This window comes from Antechinus flavipes, chromosome 2 (genome assembly GCF_016432865.1).
Source record: "Antechinus flavipes isolate AdamAnt ecotype Samford, QLD, Australia chromosome 2, AdamAnt_v2, whole genome shotgun sequence".
Lineage (NCBI taxonomy): Eukaryota > Metazoa > Chordata > Mammalia > Dasyuromorphia > Dasyuridae > Antechinus > Antechinus flavipes.
Window position 1 is genome coordinate 465,935,216 of NC_067399.1, and position 26,927 is coordinate 465,962,142.

Consider the following 26,927-nt stretch of genomic DNA (forward strand, 5'->3'; position numbering starts at 1 on the left):
TCTTGATCCTACCTTAAGATTATTTCTTTACTAACAATGTATTGGTAAATGTCCAGATCGGCTCCAACATAATTCTTTTACGAAGATGAATGACTTAACAGATCTTATTTTAGACTTTGATTCTTGTGGAGGAGGGGAAATAATTTCTATGAAAAATAGCATATGGCTACTTAAATCATGTCTGGAGTTTTATATATGATTCTGTACACCACATTTTGGTACATATCAAGAAGTTAGATTACGCTGGAAGAAGGTAATTAGAACAGAGAGAGGACTTTTTGAAGTAACTGGGGATATTTTTCCTAACAAAGAAAATAATTATGGAGATCAGGTAACTGTTGTCAAGCTGCCTATTTGAATCAAATTTGAAATTTGGTTATTGTACAGAAGAGGGATTAGACTGATTCTGCTTGGCCTCAGAGGATAAAACTAAAGGCAGTGTTTGGAAGCTAAAGAGAAGCAGATTTAGCTTCTGTATAGGGAAAAACTTCCAAATAATTAGAGTCTCAAAGAGGATATAAATTCTTTATCACAGGAGGTCTACAAATGAAGATTCACCATTTATTAGGGATATTGTACAGAAGACTCCTGTTTAGGTAAGGGTTGGACTAGTTGATCTCACAGATCTTTTTTTACAACTTTGAGATATTGTGATCCTATCTGGGAGTTTTAGTGAATTACATGATATGAGTCAATAGTGTGGCTTGACATTCAAAAAAGATTAGGTTGCATTAGAACTCTCATTCCTATTTGTAGACATGGGCTCCAAAATTTAGGAAAAATACTGAAAAACTGTAACAGAATCAGAATTAAGTAACCAAGAAAGAGAGGACATGACATGTAAGGCATGTAAGGAATGGCTGCTAGAATCATAGATTTGTAGAGAAGAAAGAGATGAGGAAATATGGTCATGCATATGGCAGAATCTTGATTCAAAAATCTAGATTTTTTAATACAATATAAGAAATTAGGGACACATCTTGGAAGTAAAAAAACTCAGAGGGATCATAATAACTATTTTTGATCACCTGAAGAGCTATCATGAGAAAGAATAATTGGTCTTATTTTGATTGGTCTCATAAGGCATAGCAAGAAGCAGTGAAATGAAACTGCAGAGGCCAATTTTGACTTGGAAGAATTTCACAGGAAATTAGTGAGGTTCCTGTCTTTAAAAGTATGTAAGCAGAAGCTGAATGATCAGCATGAGCAAAGAGCAACCATACTTTAGATAGGGGATCTTTTAAAGTATAATTCTATGACTCTGAATCTCCAAGGTTTTTTCTAAATCTGAGAATCTGTTTTACTATTCCATACCTGATTCTTATCCCACTACTCAAAGAAGCAATCCCAAACTTCCTGTTCTCAAACCTCTCTTATCTCCCACAAACACACTCTACTTCTTAGAACAATGTGGCTGTTCTCTGAGTTCACTCTTTTCTTTCTTTTAATCTCAAAATCCCTTGGCACTGGCAGCTCCTTTTCTCTAGTTTCTGATGATGAAGTAGTTCTAGCATCTCACGGTCAACCTTTTTATGTGTGCTATTGGTTCCATCTCTTCTCCTGTTCTCCAGCAGATTGTTCTTAAACATTTTTGCTTCTTCTCTAATCTTCAATCTCTCCCTATGTACAATATATGATTTTCCCTTCTACTTTCAGACATGCTCAACATTCCCCCCCCCCCACCCCATTCTTCAGTAGAACTTTCTTTCTTTCAGGGTCTGGAAGTCAATATTTCTCCATGCTTCTACAAACTACTAAAAAAAAAAGTTGAATATATTCATCACCTCCACTTCTTTCCTCTCACTCTTTTACCTTTTACAGTCTGTATTATGTCCTCATTACTTTAAAGTTGTTCTCTCCAAAGTTACCAAGTTATTAATCACCAAATCTATTAGTCTTTTATCAGTTATCATCATTCTTTACTTGTCTGGTATATTTGAAACTGACTTCTCTTGACTCCAGAATATGGCCTTTTGGGCGGGACTTTAAAGAAACTTTCTTTTCCTGGTTTTTCCTCCACTATGGGAATATCCCAAGGCACCAGTTCTCTTTTCTTGTGTTTCCCATGCCTGAAATACACTCTTCCTTTATTTCTATCTCTAAGAATCCCTCTACTCGACTTACATGAACTGATGCTGAATGAAATGAGAAGAATCAGGAGATCATTATATACTTCAACAACAATACTATATGATGATCAATTCTGATGAACATGGCTCTCTTCAACAATGGGATGAATCAAATCAGTTCCATTTGTTCAATTATGAATAGAACCAGCTACACCCAGAGAAAGAACTCTAGGAAATGAGTGTGAACTACTATGTAGCATTTCCAGTCCCTCTATTTTTGTCTGCTTGCATTTTTGATTTCCTTCTCAGGTTAAATGTACATTATTTCAAAGTCTGATCCTTCTTGTGCAGCAAAATAACTGTTTGGACATGTATACATATATTGTATTTAACATATACTTTAACATATTTAACATGTATTGGTCTACCTGCCATCTGGGGGAGGGGGTGAGGGAAAGGAGGGGAAAAATTGGGATAAAAGATTTTGCAAGGGTCAATGATGAAAAATTACCCATGCATATGTCTTGTAAATAAAAAGCTATAATAAAAAAAATTTTTAAAAAGAATCCTTCTCCTCTTTCAAAATGCAGCCGAAACACCACCTTCTACACAATGCCTTTCCTGCCTCTTCAATGCCTAATGCCCCTTTTCATTATCTTATAGTTATTTTATATATAACAATATGTGGATATTATTTTCCCCAGTAGAATTTAAGCTCTTTGAGAACAGGGATTGATTTTTTTTTTTAAATCTATGTATCCCCTTTCCTAGATAATACTGGGCATAAAGTGGGTGCTTAATAAATGCCTGCTGGTCAAGTAATTCTCTAATACAGCTGATGGTGTCTTTCATTAGTAATAAAACAACTCTACAAATTAAAGCCTTTCTAAGGGTTCTCTAGATGAAATTGTTTTATAAGCTCTCATTGAATTTCCTAATTTCATCTTCTGTAAAAGAAAACTAATCAACACTGTAGATTTAGCCTGTTAGTCCTAGCCACGCCCAGCCTTCAATGCTATTCTCTGTGGAAGGGGGGAAGAAACAGCTAAGGTAGGGAACATTATCAATTTCATGCTTTCAAAGTCAGAAAGAGAGAGTATAGCTCTATACTAGGATGGAGCCCAGCAGCACATGTTTTTAAATATTCATAAGGACTGGAAATGCATCCCTCCTTTCGTTTTCTCTGCCATCTGCTTTTGTTTCTTGTCTTTTCATTCTTATGCCACAGCTGCAAATGAAAACAACCACACAATAATGTAAGTTAAATTGAAAAAAAGAAATCTTTTAAATAAAAAGTCAAAAGGACCTAGAACAGAAAGACGACCTTTCTCTGAACTTGTGACACAGGTTGATTTTGCATGGTACAGTAAAAAGATCACTATATAAGTCAAATAGACTTAGAAGATGAGGATTTTAACATTGATTCTGCCTTTTATTGCCTGTGTCACCTTAGTCAAATCATTTAATCCCTTAAGGATTCAATTTTCTCATATGTAAAACTAGGAAGAGAAATGGGTTGAAGTAAATGATTTTTTAAGTCTCTTTGTAACTGAAATCCTATGAAATCTAAGAATCAATAGAGGTTGAATCAAAATCTTTACACCTTCAAGCTAAATGACTACACAAATCCCTTCAACTTTAAAAAGATACCTATATTATAAGATGATCAATTCTGATGGACATAGTTCTTTCCAACAATGAAATGATTCAGGTTAGTTCCAATAATCTTGTGATAAAGAGAGGCATCTATACCCAGAGAGAGGACTGTGAGAACTGGGTGTGGATCACAACATAGCACTTTCACTCTTCCTGTTGCTGTTTACTTGCATTTTTTCTTCTCAGTTTTTTTTTCTTTCTTGATTCAATTTTTCTTGTGCAGCAAGATAACTGTATACATATATTGGATTTAACATATATTTATGCATATTTTACATGTATTGGATTACCTGCTATCTAGAGAGGGAATGGGGGAAGGAGAGGAAAATTTGGAACACAAGGTTTTTTTAAGGATCAATGTTGAAAAATCCTGTATTATGTAAATAAAAAGCTTTAATTTAAAAAAAAAAAAAAAGGAAAAAAATATACTCCCCCACAAAAAAGACACTTGTAATCTTTTACACAGGTTCTAAGAGACTGGACCTAGAAGACCTGGGTTCAAATTCTGCTGCTTACTATGTGACTGGCTATCAGTTATTTTTAACTTTCAAATGGAATTATTCATACATATCCTCAATGGGTTCCATAAGAAAAGTACTTTAAAAATATAAGACTGCCTTAGAAATGAGTATTATTGCTATTATATCTTTACTGAGCAAACAATTATTAAAGGCCGATTATATTATTATTATGGTAGTGACTGGAGTCAGGAAAACTTGAGTTTTATCCTGGCCTCAGATAGTTAGAGATAGCTGTAATCCCTGGGCAATTTAACCCTGTTTGCCTCATTTTCTTCATGTGTATAAAGAGCTGGAGAAGGAAATTAAAAAAAAAAACAAAAAAAAAAACCTCCCGTATCTTTGCCAAGATCACAAATGAATCATGAAGAGTTGGACAGGGCTGAAAAACAACTGAACAACAAAATTATGCTATAATGTTATGTATGGTGCTAACAGGAATGGAGACACAAAAATAGAAAAAAAAAAAGAAAAAAGAAAAAAAAAAAAAACACTCACCAAAAAAACTCAAAGGAGTATAATCCAATATAGAGAGACACAGATAAATACATCATGTGAATAAAAACATGAGATTTTTATAAAAGGAGATTGAAGTTCTGATGAGACAGAAATCATGTTCCACTGGAGAGAAGGGAAAAGAAAGATAAAAAAAAGCTGCTTAGAGGTGTCATTTGAACTAGATTTTGAAGAAGGAGCAGAAGGGAAAGTATAAAGCACTGCACACTCAAAATCTAATTAAACTCAAGTAAATATAATTAATACTTTTCAAGCACCTATTTGCTAGAGTGCTAGGGAAATAAAAAGTAAAATGTATTTTCCACCTTCATGAAGCTTTCTGTTAGATTCTCCGATTCATATAGTAATTTTAAAATAAACTCATATTTTTCTAGTTCTTGAAAACTACAAAATGCTTTCATCACACCCATCTGTATAAGAAGACTATAAGCTCCTTGAGAAGAAGGGCTGTTTTTTTTGTTTTTTTTTTTCTTCCTTTTCTTTGTATCTTAGGTGCCTGGGTCAGTTCCTAGCACACAGTAGGTCCTTAATGTATGCCTACTGACCATTATCTCCATTCTAAAAGAATTCTAAAAGATCTTTTCTATGAGCTTAAGGGACTTACCCATGGTTAGATGACTAGTAAATGTCCATTTTAAGAAGGAGAAGACTGTGTGTATTTTTGTGGAGGTAATTATAAATCTCCATGTGACCATAATGTCCTCTCCATGTTCACAAATCAGGGAAGAATTCAGAGGTTAATTTAAGAAGCATTTAGGGAAAAGCCATTTGGCCTAAATTGATTTATTACAACAATCACAATCTGCTATTACTAGGCTAATTAAAGCTCCCTCAGCTAATCTGTTGTTGTTTGTTAATGTGCAATGGGAGTCTTGCCAGGAATTGATTTTGAGGACAACTCAATGATTTTATAGCTTTTAACCTCCTATCAGTACTGTTAGGTAAGCAGTGCAAAGATTTTATCCCCATTTTACAGAGGAAAAAACTGAAGCTCAGAGGGATTTTTCCAGGATCATGAAGACAGAATAAAAAACTTACCTTAGAATTCAATCCTTTGACTTGAAGATCAATACAATTTTCATTTTACAATTTTTAAATTAAAAACAAAATATGAAACTAACAAATCCCACAAAAATATAAACACCATAGTGGGGCATCTATTCACCTTAGTTGTGTTCTTTGCCCAGGGAAGGTCAAAATCAGCCCACTGATAGGAGGCTCTAAATTTGGAATCAGAAAGCCTGGGCTCTTATCTACACTCCATTACTAGCTTTTTCTGTAACATCACTCAGACAACTCTCCCTCTTTCTCATTAAAACTTACTTTTCCCCTACTACAAGCTGAAGGTGTTGGACTAATGATTTCTAAGATCCCTTCCAGTTTTAATTCCCCTCCCTCAACCCTTTCCTTCCTTCCTAAGTCTGTGATCCGAGTGGATGTTAGCTTAGTCTACACTTATGCCTGCCCACAGTGGGATCTGGATTTAGCCCTTTTTAACAGGTCTTTTCCAGGAAGGCAATGGCAAGCTAATCTTCTAAGCAATGTAAGACCCTCTCGTGGCCTTCATGGTTGTTCTGAAAACCACTACCAGCATGTACCTGAGAGAGTGACTGGTGGTGGCCTCCTTCATGTGTTAATTACACATTCGAAGTCTATTATGCATAGAAAGGGCACCTGCTGACAGCGAAAATGAGTAGCATCTGCCCTTCCTGTGCTGTGAGTAAATTGAAGGTTCATTTCCACAGGAGATAATAGTTTTCAGATTCCCCTCCTTATATCCCCTACATGGGGATATAGTTAACATTTAAATCATCTGCAGAGGAACCAGGCTTCTCTTCACATTTACATGTTTCAGGCTCCTGGCACTTCACTTTAAAATGCGAGTTATCCCCAAAAGCTCCTTACTTTACAGCTCTACAGAGGCTTCAGAAAAAAAAAAATGTAGTTAAAAAACCACCATAGACAATATGAGAAACTTACTCTAGATTAAATTTCATGGCTTTTGTAGATGTCAACAGTGATTAGTAGAAGATAATCATATTAAACCCATGCTTAGAATATCTATTTCTCTCCATAGTTGTTTTTAATTTCAGCATTCTTATTATCTCATCAGATTTCTAAATGGAGAAAGATTTCCCATAGATTTATACCATCCTCTTGGTCAAATGTCAAAAAATTCATTCACAAAGACAAGTATCACAAATATAACAATAGTCATCTAGTCTAGCCCTATGAAATAAATAGATCTTAAGCTAAGTTGATTCCTATTAACTGGGCAATAGTAAGCAAATTGTGGTAAATGGGAATAATGAAATATTACTGTACTTTAGGGGAAGATACACATGAAAAATCATATAAGGGAAGACTTCTACAAATGATGTACAGTGAAGTTCATCAAATCAGTCAGTCAGCATTGATTAAGCTGTTACTCTTCCACCTGCTTGGGAGAATAGAAAAGACTGAAAATGGGGTATGAGCAGAATTTTGAAAGAAAATCAGGTTAATCAAGAGGGAGAGGGGAGTATGGAGAGCATTCTAGCAATGGTAGACAGCTAGCAAAATGTTATGGAGTTGGGGGTGAAATATCATGAGCAAGAAGGCCAGCATAACTGAATCACAGTATACATAGGGCAAAGTAAAGCTAGTTAGTCCATAAATTTTTATTAATGGCCTGCTATGTGCTAGGCACTATGCTAAATGCTGCAGATACAAAAAAGAGGTAAGAGTGTCCCTATCTTCAAAGACTTCACAAGGTAATGAGGGATAATAAGAAAACCATCATGTACGATCCAGCTAGAAACAACTCCACTAGAATTAAGTGGAGTTGGCAAAGTCTTCTTGTAGAACATGAGATTTTAGTTGGGCTTTAAAAGAAGCCAGGAGATAGGGATGAGGGTGGGAGAGCATACCAGGTATGAGAGATCACCAGAGAAAAGAGCCATAGTCCAAAGATGGAAGACCTTATTCATGGAACAGCTTGGAAGCCAGTATCACTGAATCAAAGAATACACATCAGGTAGTGGGATTAAGAAGATTGGCAAGGTAGAAGGGCGAAGTTATAAAGAACCTGAATGCCAAATAGAGGATTTTATATTGCTCCTCTAGACAATCATTTTGAGAGCTAAATGAAGGACTGGATTGGAGTGGAGAGAGACCTGAGAAGGGAGACCTAAAAGGAGGCTATTACAATAGTCCTGGTGTGGCAGTATGCATAAAGTGAAAGATAACTGAAAAAGTAGAAAGGTGCCAGATTGTGAAGAATTTTAAAAGCAAACAGAATGAGAAAACAAAATATGTATAATCTCAACAATATAAAGAACAAAAACAAAACACAAGAAACTAAATGTTGTATAATTTAATTATCAAACTTGGACCAGGAGAAGAAATGAGAAAATGTACCTCTCTCTTCTTTGTAAAAGTGGAGGACTAAGAGTGTAGAACATTGATTATTCAATGTGATTCAGATGATGTAATGATTTTGCTGAACTGTATTTTTTACCATCCTCTCCTGTTTCTTTATTTTTTATTACAAGGAATGGTTCTTTGGATTAGCAAGTGGGAAAATTTGGAACGAATTTGATGTAAAAACAAATGATATGAATAAAACCCTTTTAAAAGAGAAAATCAAAACCAATTCTCAAAGCATAAAATAAAACATTTGAAAGTTTTATTAGCTGAAAGCCTTCAATGGTGCCTAAGCCTCAGTTTTGTTATATGCAACACAGATCACATTAGGATAATAATACCTGACAAAAGTAACTTCCATAGTTGTCGTAAGGAGCAGTTAATTATCTGTAAAAATGCTCTTTAAACTTTAAAGCACTATACAAATATAATCTATTATTTGAATACCTCAAAATACAACTGGCCAAATGTCCAAAAGGTTCCTTCATAAAAATGGTGAACGTATCTTCCACATACATTCATCTGAATTGGTTATCTAGTCCATAATTTTCCAAGCAGCAGTACATTAAACTCTTGATATCTGAGGTTCTTGTTTTCTAATATTTTATGAAAGTTTTTTTTTTTTTTTAAATTTCTCCTAGGATCCTTCTTCTCTCACCCGTGGTATATATCTTTCTTCCTTATCCCATAGTTTTTTAGCTTCCTTTAAAGAATTTCTTTCATAAAAATTTAGAGTATTTTACCTAAGCAATATAATTTGTATTGAAAACATTGATATACCCTAAAGGGAATGGGATTCTTAACTGTTCTTCTAAAGGAATGATTGTGTTGACTGAGAAGAGGACAGAGAAAAAAGGATTAAAAATATTTGTTTCTTGACAAATTGGGTTTGATCTTTATCTTATGGTGAAATATAAAGATAATTCTTGAGAAAAGACTTTAATTGGTATCCTGAGAGAATCAAAAAGAGGGTTGTGCTTCTACAATTGAGGCCAACCTTTGTGGTGATGCTAAAGATGACTGTGATCTGTTGTAAATAATATGTATGTATCACAAATAATAATGTATGTCTTTGTTTAAGCTTTAAATAGTTTAAAACTTGACTAAAAACAAAAAGATAATAGGAACAGGATGGACTTGTTTTTAGCAATTCTTGAGAATAAGCTGGTTTAGAGTTCACAAGTTGTTTTGGAGTTCCCATCAATAAGGCCTGAACAACTCTGAAGAAGAGATAGAAGAATGAACCACCCTTTGAATTTTCTTTCTTTAATTCTGTGCAACTCTGTATTATATGTAATAGTATTTCCTCTAACAGAATATTAGCTCCTTGAGAACAGGGCCTATTTCTTTTTGTCACCAATATCTGACATGGAGGTAGTTAATAAATATTTGCTGATTGAAAAAAAAGAGAGAGATACATTAATTTAGTCCTAAATATCTTGACAATGCATGAATTCACTTTAAAATATCACCAACAACTGGTTCTCTGCCAGTGAAAGGGAGCTTTATTCTCTATATTTATGAGCACTAATTGACTCTACAATCTATTCTCTATATAACTGTCTGAACATCTTAATGCACTGCTGGAACTATTTCACTCTACTTAAAACTACCTACTGAATAAAGTAGAAATGCCTGGGTCTGGCATTCAGGATCTTCTGCAATCTGTCTCCAAACTACCTGCCTAGTCTCACATAATTTTGCTTCGTTAAGTTTCCTACCTTCCAGCCAAAATGAACTGCTCATGGATCCCATTCTTCTCCTGCCTTCTCCTATATCATGCATTTGTTCATGATGACTCCCCTGCTTAGAACAAATCCTTCCCTGCAGCTTTGTCTAGAGGAGCCCATCTGTTCTTTCAAGGTCCAATTTAGCGATCAAGTATTTAATCCCAGTCTACTTGATGTCAAAATTATTCATGTTCTTGTTCTTCCTTTGCTCCTTTATGGCAAGACTTATATATGTCTTTTTGTATCCCAGTGCCAAATTCAGAGCTTTGCACACAGAAGGTAGTTAATTCATGTTTGTAAGATGAATCTATTGAATGGGGAGTTCAATCTATATTAGTCAAAGTGCAATTATGGCCTTCCAAATAATTAAAGGCTTTAAAAACTATTCTTTTTAGCTTTTTAATGGGGCTTTGTTTCATAGATTCTGCTGCCTAAATATTGTGAAAAATGACTATCTTTAAATTGAGTTTTACCTGAAAAACATTTGGCCTTGCTTAATCAAAAAGAAAATATTTGTAATACAAAAATTAGATGGATACTCCAGATCACTCTCCTCCAATAAATAACAGAAGAAACCCACTGCTTCTTAATCTCATAGAAAGAGTGCAAACATGAATACCCAATGAACTCAAAAAATGGATCGACATTTTTTAAAAGTGACAATTTATGTTAACTTAATTAATGCACAAGTGTAAATTCAGAGAAACAAGTTGGAAGCAGTTCCTTGATTTATAAAACCCAAATATATCTACCATCATACTGTCTAACCCTACCACGTATGAGACACCATATTGGTTTTATTATACACCACTCCTTTAGGTAGAGACTGCACTCCTAAAATAAAAACTGGAAAATTTGTATAATCTATGTGTAAACTGAAAAATAGCCACAAAAATTTACCTCAACATTTGAAAAGGGCTGTGATTTCATCAATTTGGGTGCCCTTTTCACAGATCTTAAAATCTTACATGCAGTAGTGAGAAAGAAAAAAAAAGATTTTCTTCAGAGACCAGATGTCTTGTGAAGAACTTCTGCACACTGATTGTTCTTGGACCACAGCCTCATAGGGGCATAGAATGCTTGAAGACTTTCAATTCCAACTCTCAAATGCCAGTGGAGGACAAACTCTAGTTAGTTCCATCCATATCAAAAACAAGTAAAACCTCAGATGGTGATGGGGAGCACATGCCACCTTACCAGCAGTAGTCTAACAGATGTGGGGGCAAAACTGGGATGTAAACATGTTGCCAGAACATCGGGTAGAGCATAGCAGCAGACCCATGGATACAGGCAGTTAACTGTAAAAAAAATATATATACATCATGAGATCAAAAGGAGATCACAGATTGAATGATACAAAATTCAAATAGGAAAAAAAGTTTTAAAATCTTCACAGAATTATCTTGAACGATACAGTGGGGACAAAGTTTTTTATAACTGTAACATGCAATTAAAAAAAATTGTTTTGCTGTTTATAATATTCTTAGCAATAATAATAGCTGACTTTTAGTATTGTGCTTTAAAGTTTGCAAAACACTCCATATAATTAGTTTATTTGATCCTTAGATCAATACTGAGAATTAGATACTATAGGAGAGTAGTGATTCTACTACTAATAATGCTATTAATTTTATATCATTGTTCATACTGTGTTAAAATGATAGATCGATAATAATAACACTTCAAAAGTTCTGATTCCATTAATGAGGGTACTTCCTCCATTGCTATAGATTCTACTTCCTTCACGTCTTAGTGGACAGTTTCATAAAACCCCCACACCTGGCAGCCAACTTTTCAGCAATGAGATTCCTCACACTCAGCTAATTCTATTAGTCTTTGGGTAAAATAACTTGCAGTCCATCATTCCCTACTATTCAGAATCTTTTTAGTTTCCCAGGGCCTATGGTGCTCTGAACAGCCTTTGTGAGAACCTAGGGTTTCCTCTATAATTTGATGAAACATTAGAAGATTTTAATGGAGTATATCAATAAAATAGCTCACATTTCTATAGCATTTGATAAAGAATTATATTTCTATGTATTATGTTATAAAGAAAATATTTCAAAAAGTATTTGTGAAATAGTTTTACAATCATCATTTGTGTTTCAGCAAAGAAATAAAGATATGTTTACTAAAAACAACACTTCCACTGGGCAGCTAGGTATTGCAGTGGATAGAGCACCAACCCTGAAGTGAGAAGGACTTGAGTTCAAATCGGACCTCAGACACTTAACACTTCCTAACTGTATGATCCTGGGGGCAAGTCATTTAACCCCAATTGCCTCAGCCAAAAAAAAAAAAAAAAAAAAAAAAAAGACATAAAAAAAGAACAAAACATCCACATTGCTAAAAGAATAAAATAGAACTAAAAGTATATACATATGTTATACACACACATTAGATTACTTGACCAAAATGAAAATAAATCATATGTAATAAAGAAGTAACTAGCAGAATTTCTCATCAAATAAAATATCAACAGAAAGCATTTTTATAGCACTTTATTGCTTATAAAACAGTTTCCCTCACAACAGATCTGGATGGCCATTTGTCAGGTATGTTTAGTGAAGTCTTTTTTTGGGATATATGTTAAACTAACTGCTAGATGAAGTCCCTTTCAACTCTCAAAATTTAAGATTCTGTGATTCTGAGATAGGTAATAAGAGCATGATGATTCCCATTAAAGGATGAATATGTTAAATAAGATTTGAAACTAGATAACTGTAAAAATACTTAGCAAATTGCCTTGCACATAGTTAGCCCTACATAAATGTTACTATTATTACTGTTATTAATATACTCTGAAGACTCTGTGCATAAGCAATAGGTGAATCTGGAATATAAATCAATTCTCCTGATTCTAAATCTCTTCAAAGAGATCAAGTCTTTCAAAAATACAAAATACCTAAGCTATCAGAACACCAAAATGAAAATTTAAGTAATCTAATCTCAGTAAGGGAAATTGAACTAACTTTAAAGGAACAACCAATGGTGATAGTAGAGAAACCCACTGATCCTGATGGATTTATAGAAGAATTATTAACTTAAAAAAAATTGAACACCATAAAATTTTCTCAAAAATCAAGGGAAAAAAGCACTGTATTGAGCTCTCTTTATAAACGAGGGAACTTTATAAGATCTCTCTTTAAAAATTAGGGAAGGAAAAGCAAAGAAAGTAAACTTCAGACAAATAATATATTGAAGAACACTAGATAAAATTTTAAAAATAAAATTATGATAAAAGACCATAGTAATGTATTCCTCTCCCCCAAATCACTTTATATAACCAATTAATATTAACTAACAATTTTGAAAATAGCATTCTACCACAGAAGGATGGTAAAATATTAAAAATATAACCAATGTAATCCATCAGATTTAAAACAAAAACATGCCAAACCACATAATTCTCAACAGATATGGAAAAAGTCTTTGACAAATTAAAGAAATAAGATATGTATATCGAGTTGGCAGTAAACAGGATAGTGGGTGTCAGCAGGTGGGATAAGAATAGTGATATTGATAGGTAATCTTAAATGTAATTCCTAGAAATTAAAAAAAATGTTTTACAAGAAAAGATGATGTTGCTGTAAAGAGCCAAAACAAATAGGAAGCCTGTGAATTAATCTTAATCAACAATTAAACATCAACAAATTATTAAGACCCAAATGTGTGCAGAATACTGACCTGATTGGAGTTTAGGTGAAAGAGAGGGAGATTGCAAAAATGGATTAAAGAGATAAGGAAAAATTACTGGATTTGAAAGCAGAAGACTTAGTGATTGAATTCTGACTGCTGCTTGCTGCCTGGGCAAATTCGCACCAGTCACTATCTATCTCCAAAACTATGTTTCTTTTTTTGCAAAATAAGGAACATAATATTTCACAAGACTGTTGCAAAGAAGGTACTTAGGAATTCACAAACCCTAGTTAGTGAGAAATAGTGTGACAAGATTACTGAACTTGAGTCAATGAGGTCTCACTTGAACTGATCCTCACCATTTCACTCCTGGACTACTGCAATAGCTTTCTAAATCTTTCCCCCAATTCAATCCATCTTTCACTCATTCGCCAAAAGGATTTTTCTAAAGTATAATTCTGCCTTTGTTGCTGGCCTCTCTTACTTAATGAAGTCCAGTAGCATCCTATTCCTTATAGAATGAAATATAAAATCCTGTTTGAATGAATGAAAAAGTATTTGATAATAACTTACTATGTACAAAGCACTATTTAAGTGTTGGGAATGAAAAAAAGCAAGATAGTAAGGTAGTCCCTGCTCTCATATTTAATGGGAGAGACTGTGTGTGAGTGTGAGTGTGTGTGTGTGAATGTGTGTGTGAGTGTGTGTGAATGTGTGAGAGTGTGTGAGAGTATGTGTGTGTGAGTGTGAGAGTGTGTGTGAGTGTGAGAGTGAATGTGTGTGTGTGCGTGTGTGTTATGTGTGTGAGTGTGAGTGTGTGTGTGAATGTGTGTGTGAGAGTGAGTATGTGTGTGAGTGTATGTGTGTGTGAATGTGTGTAAGTGTGTGAATGTGTGTGTGAGTGTGAGTGTGTGTGTGTGAGAGTGTATGCATGTGAATGTGTGTGTGAGTGCGTGTGTGTGAGAGACTGTGTGTGAGTGTGTGTGTATGAGAGAGAGTGTATGTATGTGTGTTTGTGTGTGTGCGCGCGCGCGCGCATGCACAATTTCAGCTGTAAAATGAATATAAGAACAATCCCATGGCATTTTTAAGGGATAGCACCAAAACAGACATCAATGCACCTTTCAAGTATTATTTCCACTGATAAAACCAAATCCATTTCTGATGTTGAAGCATTTGACAATGCAAATTACCACAGTAATGAGGACTGTCTTATCTAGATTTTCAATAGCTAGGCAAGGGCTGTCACACCTGAAGAAGCAAGGCTTATTTCCTTGGATGATGGATACAGAATCTTGGTGACAAACAGGACCAGTGGTTTGTCAGCAAAAAGTTAGTTGGTGCTGTTCCTGGGGCTCAGTGCCTTGGATTATTTCCAATAGGATCTGAGGGGAGGTAGTTGTTTAGGTGGATTGATTCACCTGCCGCATGCCACTTCCTGGCTCTCCTGGAGGACTCTTTGCTGTTTGGGCTGGGCTAACTCATCTGTCCCAGGAGTAACAAGGTAAAGTCCTTCACATCCCTGTCACTTCCTCCCTTTCCTGACTTGCTACACTTCACTTATTCCACTCTGCACCAGAGGTCTCAAGCTTGAGCATGCTCTCACAAAACTTCTGAGACTAAACCATATTAAAATGGAGTTAGGAACTGCTTGACAAAAAAAAAAAAAAAAAAAAAAAATTAATAAATAAAATAAAATACAACATAGATAATATTAATTTGGGGTCTTCTAAGCATATGTGGCCCACAGAAACCCATTTCTATCTGAGGTTGATACCAGTGCTCTACGCTGGCATCTTGTTTCTCCTCCCCCATACTGCCATATCTCCCAGCTCTGTAGACTCACCCTGGCTGTGCTCTATGCCCCTGACCCACCAGCTCGTGCTCTCCTGGCTTCCTTCGGCACTCAGCTCAAATCCTACTTCCTGTTTTTACCAGTTTCTCCCTCCCTACTCGCCCTGCCTGTGCTAGTACCCTTCCCTCCAAGATTCCCTTCCATTTACACAGCAGTTATATGTCTATTATTTTTTCTCATTACAATGTCAGTTCCTCAACAACAGACACCAAATTTTTGCCTTCCTTTGAATCCTTATTGCTTTGGGTACTTAATAAATATTAAGTGACTGAACGAGATAGTAAGTAGATCATTCAAGTTTACTAAGCCCCATCATTTGTAAAGTTAGGCTGATAACAGATCCTGCTTCAAAGGGTAGTAGTGAAGAGAGTGTTATAGGCCTACAGGTTATTAATATTCTGTTTTGTCCTGGTAAATATTACCAAGCTGAAAAATCTTTGAGTATAATAGTAGAGACAAGTTTTGTGTATCTGTTGTCCAAGATACAGTCTAGCCAAGTGCTGAGATTAGTATCCCCAAGAAAACAGCAATGAAGTGATGAATTGTTTCAGCCACAATAATACATGACATTGCTTTCTAAGGTTTGGAAGGGCCTAGAATTTACCTTGGTAGAAGGTATATCCATGCTGATGAGGTCATGAAGTTTTAAACTGTTGAAGTTATTATTATTAATGTAATGTGTTAATATTAAATAAGATGAATATAACTCTTAACCTAATGGAAGTCACAATCTAGTAGGAGAAATGCATTTAAGCATTAATTAGAATTTTAAAAATTATAAATTAGTATCTGATGAATGGATTATATTAGATAATCAGTCTTTTGTTTTCTGAAATGTCACACTTCTAGAATGTCAGAAATATAAAAAGTTTATGTTAATATGACAGTGACCACAATTTCTTTGTGAGAAAAGAATATAAATTCTAGATCAAAATCAACTGTAGCTACTTTGGAGAGATGGATAGGGAAGGATAAATGACAAACTGTTTGTTTTCTTATATTTCTCTAGTTTCTGAGTAGTCTGGTCTCAAGAGAACTTTGATTCTTTTGGAAGCTGTTAACTAGCATTTTGCTGTCAGAAGGACATTTACGTAAAGCATGACAGCCAAGCCAAGCCCCAGCTAAAGGCATCCCAAAGGTTAGTTAAATAAGGACAGCTTTCAGCTGTATTTTCTGCTGCTGTTTCTCAGTTTTGAAAGCTGCTTGTCAAGACCAGGCCTTTGGTATGTTCTTCCCTGATGCTTCTCAGTTACCATGCTGCAAATCAGGTATACCTGACAGTCAGAACTTTTTTTAAAAAACTATTCCCATAATTTTGCAGAAATGTTTTACAATTTACAAAGGGTTTTCTACTCTCTTAAAGAAGAAAGAAGTGGTCCATGTCATTTGTTCCATTTTTCCAAATAAGAAAACTGGGACAATGAGAAGGGAAATGATATTATTAAATTATCAAGAAGCAACCAATGTCTAGGTTCTTGTCAGAGAAGGATCAGTCTTCTACTATGGAGAACTATGGCCAACAGGTAGATGTTATCCAAAGACAGATTATAGCTCCCTGAAATCAAAGGGTGGCTTAGGTGAATCAAGAGATGTGGATGATTGAAATTTAGCTATATGACCCTGGATTTAAACTCTCTGAGCCTCAGTTTCTTAATCTATGAAATGAAGATTAAAAACATCTACATTACCAGGGTTGTAAGGAAGAAAATGATTCTGTAAACTTCAATGCGCTAGGAATTTGAGTTATTAACATCATAAAGAAAAGAAGTTCTAATAAATAATACTTTCCTAAATCAGAAGCCACAGGAAGGTGTACCCTGGTGGTTTTCAAATGAAAGTCCTATGAGTATTGTTGTATTGTTGTAAAAAGAATTAAGATTTCAGGTAGAAAACTATTCACATTACCAAATGCAGTCTTTCAAACACTCTGAGTTCTTTTACCTCGTCAAATCTCATGACCTCCTCTACTCTACCTAGGTCACACACTAGATCTTGAATTCCATTACCATGATCAAATTTTTTCATTCTTCTATTATCTCATGCATTACCAATCTCAACCTTACAGTTGATCAATTCAACTCCACAGTGTCCTATTCTGGAATTTCTCTACCCTAGGGTCCTTTTTCTGATCTCATGATCTCATTCCTAACCAAACCTCAGTCCTAAATTATTCCTATCATCTGACTTCCTACATCCAATGGGTTGCCTTATCATTACTATTTTGACATTTCTTATATACACATTCACTACCTTAAGTCAGACCCTCATTAACTCTCACTTGGATTACTGCAATGGCCTCCTAATTACTGTCCTTACCTCAAGTCTCCCCATTCCAATTCAGTTTCCAAATAGTTGCCAGAGAGAATCAGAGTATATTATTACCCCAACCAGAAAATTTCAACCACTCCTCATTGTTTATAGAATAAAGTATAAACTCCTATTTGGCTCTTAAAGTACTTTATAATATATGTTTCTAGGTTCACTGTACATTACTTCCCTGCTATCATTCTACAACTCAACCAAACTACCTTTCTGTCTGCTCTTCACACAATGGCTCTCTTGGTATTGCCTCTCTTCTGTCTCTAGGATCTCTCACTCACTTTAAAATACTACATAAGCACTATCTTCTACATAAAGCCTTAATTGATCCTTCCAATTGCTAGTGTCTCCCCCTCTAATTTGTATTCAAATACTTCACATTTATTTTGTATTTATTCTGTATCTATTTATATGTGTACATATACTCTATAGCCAAAAGCCACAGAAATAAGAGTAGTGCCCTCCAACCCAATCCCTAGATCTTCTTTTATCCTGCCCTTAAGTCATAATGAAGAATACATTAGTGGAGATGGAGCACTGATACATGTCCTTATCTCCTCAGTGACCAAAGATACTAAAGATCCAGAAAAGAAGTTCCTCTTACTGGCGAGACTTACATGAACTGATGTTAAGTGAAATGAGCAGAACCAGGAGATCATTATATACCTCAACAATGATACTGTTTAAGGATATATTCTGATGGAAGTGGATCTCTTCAATAAAGAGAGCTTATTCAGTTTCAATTGAGCAAAGATGGGCAGAAGCAGCTACACCCAAAGAAAGAACACTGGGAAATGAATATAAACTGCTTGCAATTTTTGTTTTTCTTCCCGGATTATTTATACCTTCTGAATTCAATTTTCCCTGTGCAACAAGAAAACTGTTCAGTTCTATAGGATACTTTATCTCTCAGACTTGTGGAGGAGAAAGAAATTTGTGACCAAAGATGAACTAGAGACCATTACTGATCACAAAATAGAAAATTTTGATTATATCAAATTAAAAAGCCTTTGTACAAACAAAACTAATGCAAACAAGATTAGAAGGGAAGCAACAAACTGGGAAAACATTTTCACAGTTAAAGGTTCTGATAAAGGCCTCATTTCCAAAATATATAAAGAACTGACTCTAATTTATAAGAAATCAAGCCATTCTCCAATTGATAAATGGTCAAAGGATATGAACAGACAATTTTCAAATGATGAAATTGAAACTATTACCACTCATATGAAAGTGTTCCAAATCATTATTGATCAGAGAAATGCAAATTAAGACAACTCTGAGATACCACTACACACCTGTCAGATTGGCTAAGATGATAGGAAAAAATAATGATGAATGTTGGAGGGGATGCGGGAAAACTGGGACACTGATGCATTGTTGATGGAGTTGTGAACGAATCCAACCATTCTGGAGAGCAATCTGGAATTATGCCCAAAAAGTTATCAAACTGTGCATACCCTTTGATCCAGCAGTGCTACTACTGGGCTTATATCCCAAAGAGATACTAAAGAAGGGAAAGGGACCTATATGTGCCAAAATGTTTGTGGCAGCCCTCTTTGTAGTGGCTAGAAGCTGGAAATTGAATGGATGCCCATCAATTGGAGAATGGCTGGGTAAATTGTGGTATATGAATGTTATGGAATATTATTGTTCTGTAAGAAATGACCAGCAGGATGAATACAGAGAGGCTTGGAGAGACTTACATGAACTGATGCTAAGTGAAATGAGCAGAACCAGGAGATCATTATATACTTCGACAACGATATTGTATGAGGATGTATTCTGATGGAAGTGGATTTCTTTGACAAACAGACCTGAGTTTCAATGGATAAATGATGGACAAAAGCAGCTACACCCAAAGAACACTGGGAAACAAATGTGAACTATTTGTATTTTTGTTTTTCTTCCCGGGTTATTTTTACCTTCTGAATCCAATTCTCCCTGTGCAACAAGAGAACTGTTCGGTTCTGCACACATATATTGTATCTAGGATATACTGCAACATATCTAACATATATAGAACTGCTTACCATCTAGGGGAGGGGATGGAGGGAGGGAGGGGAAAAATCGGAACAGAAGTGAATACAAGGGATAATGCTGTAAAAAATTACCCTGGCATGAGTTCTATCAATAAAAAGTTATTAAAAAAAAAAAAAGAAAGAAAAGAAGGTCCTCTTATCCAAAGACCTCAACAATAACCAATGGTTTGACTTCAGAAACAAATACGGTTTAAAATCAGTAAGAATATCACTGAAGATGATGTACTATCTTATATGCAGTACCTAAAGACCCAGTGGATATTCCATCTGCTTTGTAGCTGAAGTGTCCCCATATGTGCTATTTCTTTCATTAGAAATAGAGTTGCTTCAGAGCTGGTACTATTTTGCTTTTTCCTATGTGTTCTTACTGTTTAGCACATTGTTTTCCACACAGTACAGCTTTAATAAATGCTTTTTCACTCATTCATTCACTAATTCATTCATTCATGTCATCTCTCTTGATATACAAGCTCCCTGGAAGTACAAATTGTTGAGATTTCTTTCTACCTTGACACACAAGGACTACCATAATTACTGACACACAGTAGAGGCTTAAATGCTAGTTGGTTTATTGATAAGTAATAAATGCTAATTCACTGAATGGTGGACAACAACCCTGAAAGGGGGATAACATACCCATTTTATATATAAGGAAACTGAGTTTGACAGTGGGTAACTTGCCTAGAGTGACATAGTTATTAAGTGAAGCCCTCTATATGAACTCTTTAATAAAAGGGATAACTATCTATCTCACAGGGATGAATGGAAGATTAAATTAGAGAATGAATGAGAAATAGTTTTGTAAAGTACTAAAAAAAAAAATTACTGTAAAATACTTTAGTATTACAGAGCCTTTTAGATCCCTAAAGATTGTTGACTTTAACTTTTCATTTTGCAGATAAGGAAACTAAAGAGCAGAGATATAAAGATTTTCTCATGATTATATGGCAAGTAACAGAGCTGACACCTGAACTCAAATCCTTCTGATTTCAAATCTGGTGTTTTTTACTATACCCAACTGTTTCCCCAAAATCTGTGAAAGTGTTCAACCAAAGTAAATGAGACTTCTTAAATTAATCTCAGCTTGAGTCATTTCCTAGGGATTAATGTCAAGGCAAAAGGCATCTAGGATTTTCTTCATAGGAAGAATTTGGGTCTAATCCTCTGGAAATTCTCTATATTGTGATAATTTTGTCAAACTTTTAAAATAATTCAGGTAAAAAATAGCAGTTACTAATTTGAACCCATCAATTTGACTTGAAGGAGAATGTTCTTTTTTTTTTCTTTTACTGTACTGAAATCTATAGAGCACATCCTTAATTCAATATCTAAAAATGATTAGATTTCAAAGTCTTCTACTCCTAGAATCTACCTGCTTCAACTAAAATTCATACCTCTTTCCCTCTTCACTCATGCTTACTCTGCCATCTTCTGACCACCACATCCTTCCTTATCCAATTTTCAGCCTGAAGAAATCTTTCCTATCTTCACTACTCTGAGACTGAATTGTCTTATGTGTAAAACAGTGACTTGCAGAAGTCACCTTTTAGTACTAGGATGCAAGTCAAATAACATAAAGCATTTTGTAAACCTATCGTATCTCACAAAAAAAAATTGTATCATGTCATAAACATTGTATTTCTTGGGAAGAATGATAAATCATTATTAATAATATTAATAATAATAAAGAACTACATAAATATAATCCATTACAGAGATCTAGATTTAATAGAAATAATTGCTTTCTTCCTTAAGCTGACTTCCTTTTTAACATCGCAATTTCCAATCACAGGTACCACCTTTGGCTTTTTGCTCTCCCTCACCCTTTAAATCAATCAGTGACCCACCCTTGCTGATAGTACCTCTATAACATCCCTCATAGCATCCCCTGTTCTCCCTATCCACATGACTACAACTTTAGTTCAGACTTAAATCACCTTTCACCTTATCTACCACAATGGCCTCTGAATAGGTCTGCTCTTAACCTTTTGAACTCCATCCTCCACATGGCTGACAAATTGATTTTTCCAAAGCATAAATATGATCATGTCATTCATTACTTAACAATTTCAGAGGCTTCCCATTATCCTTAGGTTAAAATACAAAATCCTTGCCTGGCAAATTAAGACTTTACAAAATGACTCCATGCTACCTTTATAATTGATTTTATGTTATTACTTTCCTGACCACAGCTTATTGTCCCCTACATATATCATTCCACCTTCTGTCTCCTTGCCTTTGCACTAGATTTTTCTCATGTCTGGAAGGCTATCCTCACCTCTACCTTCAAGAGTCCATAGCTATCTTCGAAGATCATTAGCTCAGGTATTGCTTTTGACACGTGGGTTTCTTAGTTCCTTTCTCCCTTCTTAATATTCCTCTGACTTCAGTTTTAGTGCTCTTTCCTGAAGATTTATCTCCTCTCCAAAGATATTAATTTTCTTCTTATTTCTCTGAATAATCTGCTTCTCGGTCATCTATGGTAAATAAAATGAACTTTTTGTTCTCTCAAGCATTGTTGGTTTTTATATTTCAAAGAAAGATAGACCAGGATTGTTCATGGATATAACTAGTAGGATACCTAGTGCTTGAGAGAACAAAAAGTTCGTTTTATTTATTTGTATACTTCTTTGATACTATATACTTTGATACTTCACTGGGTCTATCATATTACTCATATGAGTCCTTTCCGACCTAGAGTCTAGATCACAACTTAACCGTGTCTTCTCATCATCAGGGACTCCTGTCCATTCTGTGCCAAAAATTCCCCACAGAGGGTCCAACTCAATATATTGGAGCTTTTCTTCTAAATTTCTTGATATTGTCAGGATATCTGTGGTGCATTTGGGCAACTGACCAGTGAACTCTCATTCTTGTTAGATGGGTGGCCACTTTTTTTGGGAGATCACACTCCTCAAGGATGGCATCCAATATGTTGCTTCTCTTGCAGAACATCTTGTTGGAAATGTACTGTTGCCTACAGATTCTTTCACGTATCCCTCTGCTTGTTGGGTGACTCCCAATTTTAATTCTTTGGAGATAGTGGTATACCAGGACTAGTAGCAATATAGCATCACACGATGAATACTAATGTTTAAAAACTGGGCCTCTGTTTCTGGAAGAAGTTGGGGTCATTAAAAATACCATGCAGTTTCCCAAAGGCAACTGAGCTTGTGCTTTTCCTGTTCAGTTCTGGGCCCAGCTCATTGTCCATTCACAGTGCCTGTTCAAGATATATGTATTGATGGGCCAACTCTATACAACCCATATAAAAAAAAATACATAAGACTAAATATAGCCTTAGAATTCACTGCTTGGTAAGTTTCCAGTTACAAGGTCTTGGCTTCCCCTGAGCACAGTTTGAAATAAAATAATGCAGCTTGTTCTTACGGCTGGAACACACAGAGCAGAGTATGCAGGCAAGGATGCTCTGGCATGGAGCCAATGTTTCAAACCTGTCTGAAACTGTCACTCTTGTCTCTGCTTGAGGGGCTGCAAATAGGCAAGCTGCAAGATGGATGTGGGATTTGTCAAGTGCCATCATTCCAGAGAGCTAGAAGTACTTTACAAGTGTTACTCTGTCACCTTTGTCACCCAGACTGTAGATGTAAATATCATTCCCATTTTACAGAATAGAAATGAGGCACAGGCTTATTTTACAGAATTGACAGTTGGATCAAAGTTTGAAGAGGGACTTCTTCAAATGAGGAGAGATGACTTGGAACCTTGTCATTTGAGAATTTGTTGAAAGAACTGAGTATATTTGGTCAAAAGGACACAAAGGATTCAAGAGCAAGTGGAAAGATGGTCACTTTCCCAGTTATACAACTATATTGACTAGTTTCTCTACTCATTTATGTTATCTTATCTCAATTGGGCCCTTATAGTAGCAAGGTATTTGTTTTTCTCTTACCCAAATGATTTAATTTCTTCAGGAGCAAAACAACAACTATTATAAACTCTCTCTTTGTTTTCCAAAGCCTCCCAACAGGATACTTCCCACTTTTTACTCAGCAGAGGATTTTACCTCATACTTTACAGGGAAAATAATAATAATAATATATAAAAATAGTAAGATTTACAAAACACTTGCATTCTCTGTTTTGATTCTTATAACAACCTTAAATGCTATTATTATTCTCATTTTATAGAAGACAAAACTGAGGCTCATTGATTAAGTGATATGCTCAGGTTCGCCTAATTAGTAGGTGTCTGAGGTAAGATTTAAATATAGGTCTTCCTGACTTGCAGACTGACACTGACCATTACCCCATACTGTGTCTCCTAATAAGTGGATCTACTCTTCTTTCCTGATCACAAACCCACTGACACCATCCCCTTTCTCCTCCTCTCTAAATGAAAGCGAGCTCTTCTTTTTAACAAAGCCAACCTTTCTGTTTTGGTCATAAAACTATCCTCTCAGGCAATTTATGCTCACAATTTTATATTCCTCTTCTCTAATTTTCAATCTTTCCCTATCTTCTGGTTCTTTTCCTATTGTTTATAGACATTCCTGGGTCTGCCCCAGCCTTAAAAATAATATCCTTTTCAATTTAACATGCACTAAGCTCATTTGTTCTATGTCCCTTCATGCTTTCACACACGGACTCCTACAGAAAAAAATCTACATATTTCTGTTCCCTACTTTTTCTTACATTTGCCTTCTTAACTTCTATGAGTGAGAGCCCAAATTCACTGAACTACAACTGCTCTGAGGTTAATAAAAACCTCTTACAAGTCAAATCTAGTGGCCTTTTCTCCATCCTTAACCTTTATAACCTCTCTGAAATATCTGATATTGTTAATTAATTCTTCCCCTGGATATATTCTTTTACTGCATTTTTTTTTGTGATATCTGCCCTCCCTTTACTCTCTAGCTATTACTGTTCGATCATTATCCACTGCCCCTTAATATGTGGGTATACTCTTGGATTCTGTCCTGAATCCTCTTGCCTTCTGTGTCTATTCTTTTGGTTGGTGGCTTCATTATGGGTTTAACTCCTATGAAAATGACATATATATCTAATTGTAATCTCTCAAGTTCCAGACTTGCATCATTAATGACTTAGAGGCCACTTACAATTAGATGCCCCAAAGGCATCTCTAAATCAACATGTTCAAAATAGAACTCATCTTTCCCAAAATTCTTTCCTCTTCCTAACTTGCCTATTTCTGCTGAGGACATCATCATCTTTCCAATCACCTATACTGGCAACTTAGGAGTCATATTCAATGTTTCCCTCTCCACACAACCCATATCCAATTAGACTGCCAAGTCTTTTCTACCTTTAGCATCTGTCCCTTTCTCTCAATTCCACAACCACCACCTCAATCACTTCTCAATCAGGTTAGTACAATAGACTTTAATTGTTTCCCTGCCTTAAAATTCTTCTCATTCTAATTCATCCTTTAAATGGCTACTAAATGTATATTCTTAACGCACAGGGATGATCAGGTCATATCTCTGCTCAAGAAGTCCTATTATCTCCCAACAGCCTGTAAGTCAAAATACAAATTGCTCTAATTAACAATGAAAGAATCTTAAAAACTGACTTTAGCCTACTTACCTTTCAAGACTTAGTGCACCTTATACTTCATGAACTCTACATGCCAACCAAAAGAGATTCCTAGCATTTCTCATATATGGAATACTGTCTTCTGTCTCTGTGTCTTTCTTATGCTGTCCCACATGCTTAGAATGCATTCTCTCTTTACTTCCCTTTCACAAAATCCCTACATTTATATTAAGGCTCAATTAAAGTGCCACCTCCTCTATGTTCCCTATAACTTATTCCAATTCCCCACAGTTGTTGATGTACTCCTTTGAAATATTACTGCAGATAAATTTTATCTATTCTTATCTTTGTTCATATTATCCATCAATGCCCTCCCCTCTCTGTCTTCCTCGACTGCCTTAAGGGAAGGCAATACTTTGCTTTGGAAGACTTAGTTCACAGCAGAGTGCCTAACACATATGTGACACAAGACTAAATGAATAAAAGGAACAGCTAGTGACTTTTCCAAGGTCATAAATCTCACACTCAGGTCACATTGCCCCTCTGGTAATTCGCCATTGTATATTCCTTTAACTTTCAATACATTTTAAGGGTGAAAATTTGGGTCATGTGATTTAGTTTAGAATTAAAATATTTAAATAATCTTTTAAATAAATAGTGAATGACTGCTTAATTAGTCTACTTAGAAAATCAGATTCTGAAGGAGACACTAATATTAGACAGAATATTCTTCTCATAAACCATATAGTAGAGTAAGGGAATAAGACAACTACACAAAAACCATATTACACCATAGTTCAATCCTTTCATTTAATAGATAAGAAAAATGAGGCAGAGAGGGGAAATAATTTCCTCATAGTTGGACTATAATTTAAACCTAAGTCTCAAGACTCTAGGTCATTTTTACTATATTATGATATTGTTGTTCAGACATTTTAGACATTTTAAGCTCTTTGTGAGGATTTTTTGGATTTTCTTAGCAAAGATACTAGGGCGATTTGCTACTTCCTTCTCTAACTCATTTTACAGCTGAGGAGAAGTGGCAAAAAGGGTTAAATGACTTGCCCACACAGCTAGTAAATGTCTGAGGCTGGATTTAAACTGAAGTCTTCCTGACTTCAGGCCCAGTTCTCTATCCACTGCTTCACTGAGATGTCTGATTTTTCCACAAAGATTTTCATTTTCTGCAATCATGCCCTGATCTCAAAAATTTTCAACAGTCTTTACTATCTCTAGAATAAATTCTAATATTAGCATTCAAGGGATGTCATAATATTGCTCCAGTCTAACTTTCCAATCTTATCTAATACTATTCCCTTTCAAATTCCCTAGCTTCAAGTCATATTAGATTAAAATACTTACTTCTCACAATTATCTTATTTTACTTTTATGTATTCTGATGGAAGTGGATCTCTTCGATAAAGAGAGCTTTAATTGATCAAAGATGGACAGAAGCAGCTACACCCAAAGAAAGAACACTGGGAAATGAATATAAACTGCTTGTATTTTTGTTTTTCTTCCCAGGTTATGTCTACCTTTTGAATTCAATTCTCCCTGTGCAACAAGAAAACTGTTCGGTTCTGCACACATATATTGTATCTAGGATATACTGTAACCTATTCAACATGTAAAGGACTGCTTGCCATCTGGGGGAGGGGGTGA

The 26,927-nt window shown here is 35.2% G+C and overlaps 1 protein-coding gene across 6 annotated transcripts in view; it reads right to left on the reverse strand.

The window, feature by feature from the left end:
• Positions 1–26,927, reverse strand: part of DENND1A (DENN domain containing 1A) — a 687,683-nt gene that overhangs the window by 312,314 nt on the left and 348,442 nt on the right. For all 6 annotated transcript variants that reach the window (XM_051979612.1, XM_051979615.1, XM_051979613.1 and 3 more), the window contains one exon: positions 11,092–11,192. In XM_051979612.1, the coding sequence (XP_051835572.1) occupies positions 11,092–11,192 (101 nt within the window). The remainder of the gene's footprint in view (positions 1–11,091; positions 11,193–26,927) is intronic.